At 36.0% G+C, this 14,722-nt stretch overlaps 2 protein-coding genes across 2 annotated transcripts in view; both read right to left on the reverse strand.

Moving 5' to 3' along the window:
* Positions 1-14,722, reverse strand: part of LOC139125738 (protein white-like) — a 36,420-nt gene that overhangs the window by 21,127 nt on the left and 571 nt on the right. The window contains exons 2-5 of the mRNA XM_070691836.1: positions 14,132-14,180; positions 13,165-13,351; positions 12,831-12,902; positions 12,112-12,210 (exon numbers count right to left, since the gene is read on the reverse strand). Of these exons, the coding sequence (XP_070547937.1) occupies positions 12,112-12,210; positions 12,831-12,902; positions 13,165-13,351; positions 14,132-14,180 (407 nt within the window). The remainder of the gene's footprint in view (positions 1-12,111; positions 12,211-12,830; positions 12,903-13,164; positions 13,352-14,131; positions 14,181-14,722) is intronic.
* LOC139126064 (protein white-like) lies at positions 1,674-11,177 on the reverse strand. The gene is made up of 13 exons (XM_070692123.1): positions 11,023-11,177; positions 10,574-10,742; positions 9,970-10,071; positions 8,427-8,455; positions 7,990-8,095; positions 7,209-7,340; positions 6,392-6,484; positions 5,935-5,992; positions 5,276-5,353; positions 4,797-4,902; positions 4,261-4,361; positions 3,216-3,297; positions 1,674-2,813 (listed from the first exon to the last, which is right to left on the reverse strand). The coding sequence occupies exons 1-12, from the start codon at positions 11,127-11,129 to the stop codon at positions 3,236-3,238; spliced, it is 1,143 nt and encodes a 380-aa protein (XP_070548224.1). The 5' UTR covers positions 11,130-11,177; the 3' UTR covers positions 1,674-2,813; positions 3,216-3,235.

A 14,722-nucleotide genomic window follows, 5' to 3' on the forward strand; every position in this document is an offset into this window, starting at 1 on the left:
TGTGTCGGACTGTTCGTCTGAATCTCAGCCTGTCTGTCTGTCTGTCTGTCTGTATATGTGTCAAAGGTTAATGGTCTTGCCCTTCCCATGTGCGCTGTTACAGAACACGGAAGATTCACTCTGATATCGGGTGATGAATACGTACAATCAGCCAAACACCTCTGCTAATTGATTGACAAGTAGCTAAAGCGCTGAGGGCCATATCAGCGTTGGTTAATATGAAACAGCTGATGAAAAGCAGAATTGTTTAGTAGCTCAACGAGAACATTATGGTTTTATATGATACTCGTTTGCATAATAGTAAGTTGTGGGTACACACTTTATTTATAGAGGAAAACAAGCATAAAGGAGACTTTCATGAGAGGAGGAGCCGTACGAATATATTTGATCGACAGAAAAAAAAGACGTGTAATAGAATCAATCACTACTGCATGCCTAAATATGAGCCGATATTTACTGAGACGTAATTATATATTCAACTGCAGACCTTGTGTCTCATTATTAAATTGAAAAGACTTTACAATTTTTGCTTTCATCAGAATTTGTCTTCCATTGCAAGCTAGTTATCTCAATCTCAGTAACCACTTATAGGTCCTGCAGCTCGAGGAACCTTCGGCGAGACTTTGTAATAAATGACTTTGGTTTTAAATGTGGTCTTACAGCATATACTTTCACATCTTTCAATGAATAACTATGACAGAGTGAAGGTTACATGCCATATCAAAGGCCAAGCAAGGTCAGGGATTTTAGTCGAAAGAAAACAAAAAGTAAAAGAACTCGATTTACAAAACTCTTAATTTCTTCAAATGTCAACATAACCAGCCCTAAAGAAGGAAAAAACAGATACTGAAACAACGAAAAGAAAACCTGTGCAGGATCACAGTCAAATTTGACTATGGTTCCGAGTACAGCAGCGACCCTCCCTTCTCGTCATCACAGACAACAATAATCAGAACTTTATTATAGCTCGACTTGTGTTCGCAAACAAAATATCAGCATCAAATACTCAAAGGCGTATTGTTTGTGCACGTGAACATTTGAGATAGGACTATTTTGGAAGATATCTTTGTGGGACAAAAAAAAAAAAAAACAAACTAATTAAAGCATAAAAAATGAGTAAAATTCTGAACAACAGAAATGTGAGAGCTCATGTTAGACTACACAGTCATACATTCGTCGTAATAGGACTGAACATTTTGAATGCAGTAAGGGTAGTGTCTAAATTAGTTTGATACAAAAATTAAATGTAAATATCCTATTATCAACAGCATCCATTTCAAAATTGTCATTGTGCATCTTGCGTTCTGTACAAAAAGTTTCAAACACTTACTATCGGCTTTTCATTGTTTCCTGACACTTGCCGCACACGATTTCAGTTACGAATATTGATTTACACTTGTTTCCAGTCTTGAAATTTAACTTAATGCAACACCATTCATCGCTCAACAGTGATGATTTGTTTTATTTGAATTGAATTCACCGGTGTAATTATTACACTCCCACTACAGTCCAATTATCAAAGCAAAATACACTGTTGGGTCGACGTTAAAGCTGTCTATGACGTAATTGTCTCAGAAAAAGATGAGTTCATACATCTACGTAAAGTTGAAGACATCACCAGTATTACATTGATGAAAAACAGGCCTTTCAAAAAGGTCAACATGAGCCGATGATGCAATAAATCTATTTATTCAAGAGAAATATTTTTACAACGAAATTTATTCAGGTAGATAACTAAATCGACTAGGATCTTACTGGTTTCAGCAGCGGAATCACAATAGGGGTGAGCCAATAAGCTCGTGTAGAGTAATATTGGAAATCAGATTTTGATTCAAAGTGATAGGTCACTATTCATAGCACTTGATTTGTTTGATTAACATTTTGCCGAGATAGTCTTCTTGATCACAGGTCAGGGAAGGAGTAAGCACGTGCTTGTATGACACGGCGGCTCGCTGGTGCCTTGCATATTATGCGTTAGGCCATGGATCCTTGACACAAGTTATGACGGTTGCTGTGATTTCATCCCAGACGAACATGAATTTATTGCGAATATAACACAGTGAAAGTCTCCAAATGTTGACGAACTCGAGTGGTCTGTATTTTTTTATCTAGGTAGGATGTAAACATTATATTTAATGATTCCAATTGAGACTGGTCAAGAAAGTAACGTACGTTTTCAAAGTAAATCGTGATGAAAATTATTTACTCAGTGTCTGCGTAGCATATTGCCAGTATCATTGCACATTTATATATTCAAAAAGAAAATATTTGCAGTATTCAATACATTTTACATCGCACACAGGCGAAGGAAAGCGTCCCTAGGGGTAGCTTGTAATCCCTAGGGGTAGCTTGTAATCTCTAGGGATAGCTTGTAATCAAATGTGTTCTTGTTCCATCACAGAGTCGATGAATTCGCTTGCAAATTTGCGTTGTCGTTTTCGTAATATAAGAATATCGAGATGGCAACTGAGACATGCTGAATATCTTGAGAAGTTGTTCATCTAGCTTTGGAGTCGATTGTTAAGATACCATGTTGTTTGAAGTAGAAACATTAATGACAATATTTTTTCTTCGAATCTTCTCTAGCTATCCAGAAGACGGCAACTCCTCACAGTAAATATTCAACTCTTAGTGATCAAGGTATTATGATTTATACCAACTTCCATTGCATCGCCAGGAGAAGTGTCAGACTTTCACATATTTTTGCGATGACCTAGTTTCAGATACGTTCTACCAAGCAACAGCAAGTACGCTATCAGCTGAAACCCGACGGCAAGTATGAGTAGCATTGTCACATTCCGGGGAAAATGTTTCTGAAACAAGATACAATGATGTGAGCAACTCCATGTACAGTTGTATCATGTCAGCTCAAATGGCTTGATGAAAGGAAGAAGTTTTAAACGCACACATACTTAGGTCTGCAAGCACATCCATCAATTCATCCATCCATCCATCCCGGAAGTACAAACATACAACACACACACATACATACATACATACATACATACATACATACATACATACATACATACATACATACAGAAAAAGAGATAGACAATTAAACTGCATATTATATATATATATATATATATTATATATATATATATATATATATACATATATATATATATATATATATATATATATATATATATATATATATATATATATATATATATATATATATATATATATATATATATAAAGATACTCACTGGATAAAAACTGTACACTTCTAAACAGAATCACCATCCGGCAGGCAAATATTCTCGGTTTTATTTAAATCCACGTCACACGCTGCAATAGAGATGAATAGGAATGGTGAAATTTAAAAGTGAAACCTCCACATATTACTGGGATTAAAAATAAAAGTTCTAATAAATCACATTTTATGCATTACCTAGTATGCAGCCCATCTATTTCCACTGTGCCCTATGAGATTCCCATTCGAAATACTCGATGAATACACTCATCACATTTTGGCTCTATTGAAAAGCTACTTTTCTAATAAAATGGTCATGTTTAACCAACTTGAAATTGGATTGCTATTGTTGCCTGCAAGGCGATGTAACATTCGGCAATGGTTGCCATCTTTTCAATACAAAGAACTTAAACTGAAACATTTCCAGAATGTCCTGCTAACTTCATTTTACGTCAATGCTCATAAAACCTCAAGTTTCGTATCTGTCACCATACTGTAGTATTAAGGAGGAAAATATGTCAGCAGGGTTATGATATTGTTCGTTTTCAAGAAATTTTATTACATGCCTCATATATTGAACCTCATGCGCTCCATAGGATCTATGGTAACTCGTTGATGACACCGCGGGACGTATAGTCATCATTTGAATGAATGTGAACCGGAACTATTTTCAACTTGACAACTCTGGGATTTACAAATGTTCAAAATACATGTTTTACATAGAAAATCCCTTTTTAGAACATTATGCACGAAAAATCGATAAACCGCATAACAGTGATTTAAATATATATCAATGCGTCATTCGACGATCAAAATCGTACTATTTTTCAACGGATTTTCTTGTAACATGGAAATAAAGCATATGATTGTCATTTGCCCATAAAACCAAACATTTGGAGTGAAAATTATGTAAAGCATGTAATAAAAACCTTATAACCAAAACAAGGGACTATGTACCCTCGAGGCAGGAGACAAATTGCCTTCCTTGCGTCGGGCAGATGGTCACTTGCCCTCGGGCACATAGTCCCTCATTTTGAAGAAAGCAGCTATGGTCTTACCAAGGTCTCCGTACTCGAACCATTGGTTGATAGACAGTGCCTCGTAACCGTACCTTGTGTATGATATGTACTCAAACCAACGCAGGTATACAGGGATTGTCCTATGAAGGTAAGGTTCAAGTTATCATCACAACATATCGTTGCCATATAATTTTATAGAGTTAATTTCCAATATCCCTTTGCTAACTTCGAATGTTTACCTCTTAGTGAACATGAACATGACAATCTATTTTTAATTCGATATCTGTCCATTAAAGTATACATCAGAAAAAAACAACATTTAAACAAACGTGTGTGGCCAGCCAATAGAGCATTGTATACTTTGTCTTACTAAATACCATGGTAACCTTATGTATTTAGTGTATATCCATACATGTATAAGTTAATATCAGTGCGAATACCAGATAAGACAGGACGTGAGAAGGCTCACGTTTTAACAGTTTATTATTTGAGTTTACAGCAGCGGACAAGACAAGCCTTAAACCACGCCAAAGCTACAGTGATGGCCTTTTGTCAATATTCAGTGTTATACATACTCAACATTGATGTAGAACCCTGTGAATATATCAACTGGCATTATTATGAAGGTAGCGACGGCCAAAGCTACACCATCTGTAGTACACGCCGTGGACACGGTAAAACCTGCAATTTAAAAGTGGCGGTGAAGAATAATAAGGATGTGCTGGCATGGAACAGTTAAAAGTATAAAATGTATTTAAAGTGACGAGCAAATAGTTTTTCATAGCAACGGTGGTCAGAAGATTTTCAACTTTTACAAGATTTCAACAAAAGCTGCCCGTTTTGTGTAACTCATTTTTTGAAAATCCTATTCGTTTAGAATCGTGAAAACTTTGCACAATGTATTACACATAAACTGGAACCGTGGATAAAGGATTGAAAAAACAATTTGGTGATAATTGAAGAGCGCTTACAATGAGCATAGATATGGATTTTTGTTTCCATATGAATAGCTCTTTACTTTTAAATGACAAAATAATTCATGGTACTGACTTACCGAGTGCAGATGCGGCAAGTCCGGTAATGAATAGCAAAAACAGGTATATGAAAAATCTTTCAATCTCGGGATTTAAACCTTAAGATAAATCAAAACGACATCTGAGTGAATATTAATAATATACTTCCTACTTTTCTAAGAAAATCTTTTAGAGCATGAGATAAAAAATCGGTGGTAATGCCATGATTGCTGGCTGGTTACTGCAATCGTAATAGTACCTTATAGTACACACACCCCAAATGTATAAAGCAAGATGCCATATAAGATCATTATTACGGTTATTTGAATGATATATTTTATGTATTGTGACGAGTGCTCTGGTCAAAATAGCAAAACAATGGTTTCGTAGTGTTTATTGTGTGGCCTCCCAAAGGCTAAGCAGTATTTAGCACAGAGACAATAGGAATCCCACGTCTCAAAAGAAGAGATGTAAAAAACCGGACTGACTCTGGATCAATTGCATACCTCTCGGGCGTGAGGCAGAAGGGGCGACATTGGGAGGGAGGAAGAGAGAGGAGAACAGGGTGATAACAAATTGACATAATGAGAGAAATTAACAGTTTAAATATTAACATTTATCCCTTTTCTCTGTCTCTACACTTCTATGTTAATTGTTATGTTCATTAATTGAGCAGTATTGGACTTTATTTAATCCTTACCTGTCATCCAATAAGAGATGGATCCTCCGAGAATTGCAACGATTAAGCAAATCGGAATCTACAATTATGAAACGTAAGTCTGTATAATTCCATATAGATTTGTTTTGTGTTATTTGTTTACTAAATTGTCACATGATTTCAGGAAAATAAAGAGAGCGTAATACTGATTAGTCTGCACGTTTGATTGTATAGAAATATCTTAAATCCGTCAATTGTATGGTGTCCTGAAAATATTTCTTTATATGTATTTATTAGAACTTTGCCCTTTAAAGCAACTAGAATTTACTCTAAAATATGAAATTGTGGGCAGAAAAACCACTGAAACCAAATTATTTTACATAATACTAACAAAGATGCTCACGACGAAACATTCCATAGGAATATAAATTTTTTACTATAACCCAAACGGGATTTGAACCCCCACACACTCACGGCAACATTCCATAGGAATACATACCTCCATGAGACTCTTCGCCAAGAAGTATGTGTCAGTTCTGTACATCCCACTAGAGTGTTCACGAAAGAATAGGACTGCTTCTGGTTGTATACTCTACAGTGAAAAAAATCAGACAAAGAAAAGGATTGGGGTTCTTGATGTTCAAACATTTTTCAAATAATTACCAGGGATTCAAAGGGCAAGAGCCCCTCTCCCCCTGCTATATTTCTTGTCATGAAAAAGAAAACTTTATTGGGACAATACCCTGTCAAATGAGTGAACATACTGCCACATTGTCAAGTGTTCGGCCAAAATGAACACAGTAAGCTTGCTCTCGATAACAACAAAGGTCACTTAAGAAAATTCAAATGATACCAGAAAGTATTAAGTTTGTCCTATAGACGATACAATTCAAGTGAAATAACAATCTTTGAAAAAATTGCAAAGTTTTGTTTTGTCGAAGTAGAACTTTCATAATATGCAGATCAGTGACCATGGGGCATGTTTATATCACCACAACAATACTTATATCCCTTTAAATAACGTAACAAATACTTTCACTCCTACATTTTTGATATCTGACACTACATTTTTGATATCTGACACTACATTTTTGATATCTGACACTACATTTTTGATATCTGACACTACATTTTTGATATCTGACAATTTTGAGAAAATATACTGCCTCCATAATGAATTTCTTATTATCTGTACAAAGGGGTTTATTGCCCTTATTAGTGCTCAAGCCACCCTTTTTGAACCACTGATTGACTAAATTATGTGATCCAACTCAAGTATATCGAAACAACATGACGGCACTGATGAGTACAATTACCCGTATTGTTTGCCAGAAAGAGTACATGCCAACCAGGTATATCATAATTGCTAACATTCCTTGGATACTCTGTACGCCACTCTGCGAGTATGGTATTTGAAAGTAGGCCAAACCAATAACGAGAGACATGACCTAAAAATTGGAAAATATGAGATCAAACGATAAAACGCTATTCATGGTTCAATCTTTTTAAACGCGTGAATATTTTCAATGTCATACTCAAGAAATAAACCACACCCAGCAACGGTATATCACGAGATTTTGACCAGTTCATGACATATCAGCACGAGCGATAGCAAGTGCATATATTAAGTGAACTGGTCAAAATTGAGTGGTATTTCAGTTGCTAAGGTGGTTTACTGCTATCATATAATATGCTTAAATTGAAGTTCTGTTATAAAACGTCAAAAGGGAATTTTCTCTTGCTGAGAGCTCGTGCCTGTTGCAACCGCGCTATCTTGAGAATATGCCACGGTTATTTTCACATATCGACCAATCAGACCGCAATATTTGCACCCCCTATATATTGGTATGATATAACATAGTTTATATACACTTCTTTGCAATATTTAGCTATCATGTATGGTATTGTATCGATCTTGTTTTTAATTCGCCATCGTGAATTCGGCGTAACTATTTCCTATGTACACTGCAAAATATAGTATTTGTATTCGTCATCAGATCGCAGGCTCAGCAGTTATAATTGGCAAGCGATACTAAACTGACCAGAGTTTCAGAAATACTGTCAAAAATTGGAATTCCCATAAGATTACAGTCTTACCAAAGCCGAGTAGAGCCGAACTTTCAGCAAGTCCCCGTCTCTGATAGTACGTACTGCACATCTCCACAGAAGGGCTACAAACTGTGTAAGCCAGCTGTTCTTATATCTGTTGAAATGACACGCTTGGATAAGTATGGGTTTTCCAAGTAGAGAAACATTTAGGACAGTTGCAGAACACATTTTTGAAATTGAGTTACAGTTAATTAAAAGGTAAGGAGCGTGAAAGACCGTACACGTACATCTTAAAGATTGTATCCATGTACTCTTGAGAACTGCGCGGGACATTTTCTTGGGTAGACTGTAAAATAGATCACGTGTATTACAGTTCGAATTGCGCCAGTTCTTGTTGAAACATGGTCGTTAAACACGCATAAAAACGATTTCTCGAAAGCATAGCTCCTGGTATTCATGAGTTGGAGTATGATATTATGACTTACGTTGATTCTGAAACGCTTTTCAACTTTTTCTGGAAAGAAAGGCAAATGAGAATTGAAATTCAGAAGTTTCATCCTGGTATGCAAAAGCATCAAGTTAACGCTACACGTGTATTAATGTATTACATCATAACATACATGTATGTGCTTACCAATGTACAATTAGACTGTTGTATATTTTTAAACTACCAGAGAACGTGCCTCGGGGTCAGCTTTTTTGGAGTCCCAAGGGTTAATACCGCCTGCTCCTTGTCCGTTTGGATTCACTTTGATTTTTTGGGCGAAACAAAGTTTTACCGTCATATTTTAGTTAAAATCACAAGTTTGAATTTCTCCTCAGAGTTACCGCAAACTGAAGAGATCATATTGTCGTTTCAAACACAACTACATGTAATGTTCTCTCTCTAATAGCAAAAGGTCAAAATTGCTCCTTTTTTTCTTGACTGTTGCAAGCTTTTGCATATAACAAGTCTTTTGGAAGATGAGAGACACTATGTTCTGTTCAGTTTGTAAGGAATCGATGTAGATTCTCTAGAACATAGATTTTTAAAATGTTCATACGTCGAAATGCTGGAATAAGATGAAACATTATCAACAGATACATAGGGACAAGAATTAAAATATTGCAATCGAATCTCATTTTCACAGAATGTAAAGAGAGTAACATCACAGATATACGAAGATAAATTGTAAGAGTTTTCATTGTAGTTACAAAATGGAGCATCCAAAAATTTTGGATTTTATTTATCATGTCCAATTGTTTTTGGAAACATTTGTCAAAAATGCATTCAAGACAAGGTATAATCTTGCAAAGGAGATAAACATAAAAGTTGAGGTAATAAAGCTTTTCAGAGAATTAATTTGATGTAATAGTTCGCTTACTTCACATGCAATAAAGTGTTTTTTTCCAAAAGAATCTAAACTCTCGATTTTGAGACGCGTTCTTCATTTAAATATGTATTATCGTTTAATATATATATATATATATATATATATATATATATATATATATATATATATATATATATATTATATATATATATATATATATATATATATATATATATATATATATATATATATATATATATATATATATATATATATATATATATAAATTACTTCAAGTACAAAGTAATGATATCTGTTACTTAGGTTTCATGCATCCTGCAATCGTCAGACAGAAGTTCTTCTGTCTGATGATTGCAGGATGCATGAAACTTATATATATATATATATATATATATATATATATATATATATATATATATATATATATATATATATATATATATATATATATATATTCTTGACAAATGTTTTATCCTTCCTTTCTACACGCTGCAATTTTGCATTTGCAACTACAATTAGAAATCTTGCACTTTATCTTCGTATATCTGACAGTGTGTTGCTACTCTCTTTATATTCTGTGAAATAATATTCGATGGCGATATTTTAATTCTTCTCCCTATGTATCTGTTGATAATTATCCTTCCTACACCAAGCCATTCATACAATGACATGAATAATATATTAACACTCTTACCATGATAGACTTTCTCCGTATTCTTCCTTTAAACATTTGGTCGTGAAGAACTTCCTGAACTTTGTTGTAGTACTTAGATTGATCAAAACAATTGCATATTGTCTGAAATTAAAATAATGAGAACGTGTAGCGTGTGAAAGGAAGAAATTTCTTTAGACGTAAAATAATCAAATTCAGCATTTGTTATAAAAAAAATCAAAAACGTTATTTGGCTACTTGTTAACTTTCAAAATACTCAAACCAATTTCACTGTCGAATACATTTTTCGGAATAACAAATGGACTCACAACATCATAATGTGTACTAACGATAGGTGTAAATTCGGAAACCTAATTTTGGTCCTGAAATACAGTTAAAGAGGCAGCACTCATTGCGTTCACCACCTTTAAATGTCGGATAAGTGACGACTCTCTCTCTCTGTTCTCCTTTTATTTGTGTGTCAGACTGGCTAATGAACTGTTTTTTAATCTGGTTCTGTCTGCAGCCAATAGTTTGTAGCACTGTGAAAGGTTTGTGTGCGGCCTCGCTTCGATACTCGTAATTGCACGACACAAATCATATGATCTAATGTACTTTGCATACTTGTCTAATGCCAAATCCTAACCTGTTGGGTGTCTGTATCTGGAGTATCAGGACCGATTGATAATTTTTCTATGAAATAATCAGCAGGATTATAGGTTTCTGGACAGTTGTAACCGATGCCACTGAAGTATTCTACCAATTCGTCTCTTGGACCCATGTAAGCACAGCGCCCTTCACACAACATCAGTATACTGTTCAGTGATAAACATCGAATGATAAGAGGTAAAAAGTACACTAATATAAGGGCAATTAACAAATGCACATGTAGATACACGCATTGAAGCATAGATCTACAAAAATATACAGTACGTACACACATACAGAACATACATACATACATACATACATACATACATACATACATACATCACATACATCACAGACATCACAGACAGACATCACAGATTGGAAAAATAACAAATGGAAGCGATGCAATAAAAGTGTTAGTTACAGTATATACATTGTACTTACTTATCTAGATGTTGAAATATTTCTGACGATGGCTGGTGAATTGTGCATATAATAGTATGTCCGCTGGTCGATAAATCACTCAATTTGCTGGCGACAACTTCCGCCATGAATTTATCGAGTCCTGTTGTAGGCTCATCACAGATCAATATGGGCGGGTCTGTAAGATCTACCGATGTAAAATTATAAACATTTATACAATTTTGTTTTCATTTATATACTATTTGCCAGAAGCTAAAGCAATGCGCATATTGATGGTTGCTCAATTGTTTTGTGTTCACCTATACCTTAGTTTTTTGTTTAGGCTTACGATAACTTACTTTTATATTTCGTTTTAAATAATGGAGTAAGTGTGTTTTGATGGAGTATTCATGAATAAGTGTATCCGGGTAACATCAGTGATGTTGTATTCAACCGACAGGTCTACAGACTGGGGATAATTATATCGTGCGTTTGGCAAACGAAACCATTGCCTTCGATCTTAAACCCCTTCCCCGAATCGACGACGACGTCATCATGATTTCAACTTCCTAGGAACAGGATTTTCCCACGGCTTTATAGTTTCATGATCTTACTGCCGATATTATTCACTGTAATGTAAGTGGAGCTTAAGTCCCAGGGCTAAGTCGCCACCGAACACTATGTGTTCACACAATTGGTTAATTGTCCACTGCCCTCTACGACGTAAGTCGGTTAAAAACCCTACGCACTCGCTGCTCCGCCGCACACATTGTATATGAGAGAAAACAAGTCAAGAAGACAAACATTTGCAGACGAAGTTAGTCTTTTTGTAATGAATGTAACGATGAAAACAGATACTTTAAATAGCAGGGATTTCATACCGATTGCTCATGTTGACTGCGCAATCCAAAATTTCTTCCTCGATTCGCGTCTGCTGACCTCATAAATTGAATAAGTAGACAAGGGTAATATGTTTCAAGGGTGGCGGTGGGGGTAGGGGTAAACGTCCCTCCTTGAACCATACATTCAATGATCAAAATGGCGGATTGTTGTTACTGCCGGACATATGATCACGAGGTCATAGTGTTCATGAATGATCAATGATACTGATAAAGGATTGTAAAGACTGACCTCTGCTGCCAAAGATAGTCTTTTTCTCTCGCCACCCGATATCCCGTTCGCAGTGCCTGCTTCACCGATCCTAGTGCTGGCGCAATCCGTAAGGCCAAGCTGAATGGGAAAGGACAAAATTGTACAGTTGTAGAGTGTTTTGACGATACACATGCAGATTTGACCATTCAAAGCGACGTTTATATAAAAGTTGTGTCAATTAGAATAAGTTTCACACGAAAATATTCCGCATATGAATAAAAACAAATCACAAGACGGCGGAGAGAGGTATCGAGTGAAAAGGGAGCACAACACTTAACATGGTCTGTCTTGATGAAAGTCAATGCTATGTAGCTAGAGAACTTAAATTTCTTAAAGTCACTGTCTGGGGTACCTATGTAATATATGGAAGATGAACACGCTAGCGTCTGGATAGGTTTCACTTTCATAGACTATTAAGAGTTTTACACAATGATTATTTTCGCTAAACCTTTGTCTCTGTTTAAATCTATGTACGTAACATCCCTGTATCGACAACAGGTGCATAGTTTTAGTTTTGCCGCCAAACGTGGCGAAGGGCAAGGCAGAGTTTTCAGCGACATCCGTCCATCCATCCGAAATGAGAATCAAGATTGAAACAAACAAGTGAAGGAATTAGATAAATTGGGGGTTTCTAGCGCAAATTTTGAAGTTTTGCTGCCTGGTATATAAGGAATAACCACTACATATTGGTTTCTTACCTCTCCTATGACTTCTTCCACCCGTTCAAGTCTCTCCTTTCCGGTTATTTCCCGATCCATTCTTAACATTGCCTGAGGGACAGGGGGAGGGGGAGACAGAGACAGACAAAAGAGAGGAGATAATTGGCGAATATCTAAAATTGAAGAAGCAGATTTTGGCAATGACGGGATGTCGAGCCTCGATTTGTAATCAATGATAGCACTCAAACAATAAATGATAGCGCGAAGAAAGGCATGAATAGAGACCGGACCCAGACAGAGAAAGAAGACCGAACACACAGACGGACGTACAAATGAAGAGAGTATAAGTCAAAATACATTTAAACTCGTATACCTGAAATTGCAAGTGCTCTCTGACAGTGAGCGTCGACAGAAACAGGTCTTCCTGTTGGACGTACGCCATAGCGCTGGTGATGGAGTCGTCTGCGGGTTCTCCATTGGTCAAGATATTGCCGTCAACTTCAAGTCCATTCTTTGTACGGAATGTGATTGCATCCAGTAGAGTGGATTTACCGCTACCGCTGTCAGTCACAGATTATTTGAAACATTTGGTGTAAGTAGCCAGAATGCGAGGGAAAACGCTATGAAAAACTGTGCACCAGTTACAACCTTCTATCAACGATAATCTGATGAGGGCAACACTACATGAAATTATGGTGTTTTCATCAAATATCAAAGTCTCAAATTTCAGTTAACATTAATCCTTTGAGCGCCAAAGTCAATTTTTGTCGCCTTTATAAAATATACTCCAGTAATTTTGTTTTCAGATTTTGCCAAACTTTTGATAAAAAAACTGTAGCCAACAAAACTCGATGTCCATTTGGTCCAAAATTATCAAAACAGTTACAGAAAAATTCATAATAATTGGTAAAATGTTGCACTAAAATTTTGGTGGGAAAAATTACAGCACTCAAAGGGTTAAGGGATCAGAATAACATACTTCCTAAAATGACGGTCAACTTGTTGTTGACTTACGGCCAGGGATGATAAGCACGTCAAGAAATTGATCACCGTAATGACATTTGCCGTTGGTGGCGTTCTGTCGCTTACACTGCAATATCTGTTGTGAAATAATCCCCAGACGCCATGTGGATCTACATGGACGCAACACGATGGCTACTGGAAAGAACGTCTTTGTGTTGTGTGTGATTTTCAATGGCGAACATAAGTATTCGAGATCGGCAATCTCAAAACAACACCTCAACAAAAGTGCGAAAGCATTCTATCATTAATATGTAGATAAATTAACTTTTTAATTAAATATCTTGATTTTGATAAAATGCGATATGTTCACTGGTTACCTGGGTCCCAGTATTGCCAACAATGCACCTGGTTTCGCAAAGCCGCTCACTGTGAAAGAAAATGCATTTGAATAACAATGATCAGAGTTCACTGACAGAGCAAAGTGCATCGTATACTGCAGTTGAATAGGACAAAAGGCGAGATGAGTGAACAGAGGTTACAAATTCAGACATGATTTATAACAAAACGGTCAAATATTTGCAATAATCTTGATAGGTACGCGATAAAGCGATACCCACGCCACAAATGAGCAAACTCGATGAGTTTTCGAGAACAACTTTACCATGACGATTATAGAAATCACTCCTTTAATTATCAAGGCTGTTTTAACGTGTTGTTAGTCTTTTTACAAGTCAGTTTGTCTGTCTGTCTGCCAGTCTGTCTGTCCGGTGCGTATCTCAAGGTCTGCTGATGGTGCCCTTTAGGACGACCCTATCAGATATATACCTGCGTTGTAAACACGTCAAGAGAGCGTTATCCATCACCTGATAAAGTTTATTCATTGATCGAGAGGTAACTCGGATCAAGAGATTTCTATCTTGTTTTTTAAATAAAAAACAACAGGGAGAACACAAACAGTTTCCAGCTAA

The sequence above is a fragment of the Ptychodera flava genome, assembly GCF_041260155.1.
Source record: "Ptychodera flava strain L36383 chromosome 3 unlocalized genomic scaffold, AS_Pfla_20210202 Scaffold_26__1_contigs__length_13983176_pilon, whole genome shotgun sequence".
In the NCBI taxonomy this organism is placed as follows: domain Eukaryota; kingdom Metazoa; phylum Hemichordata; class Enteropneusta; family Ptychoderidae; genus Ptychodera; species Ptychodera flava.

Bases quoted from the DNA above. Each gene is read 5' to 3' on its own strand.
- LOC139126064 (XM_070692123.1), bottom strand. From the start codon at position 11,129: ATGGCGGAAGTTGTCGCCAGCAAATTGAGTGATTTATCGACCAGCGGA. The intron at 8,456-9,969 runs GTAAGAGTGTTA...CTTTCTTTCCAG, and splicing joins TACGGAGAAAGTCTATCATG to AAAAAGTTGAAAAGCGTTTC. The intron at 5,993-6,391 runs GTATGTATTCCT...TCATAATTGTAG, and splicing joins TGGCGAAGAGTCTCATGGAG to ATTCCGATTTGCTTAATCGT.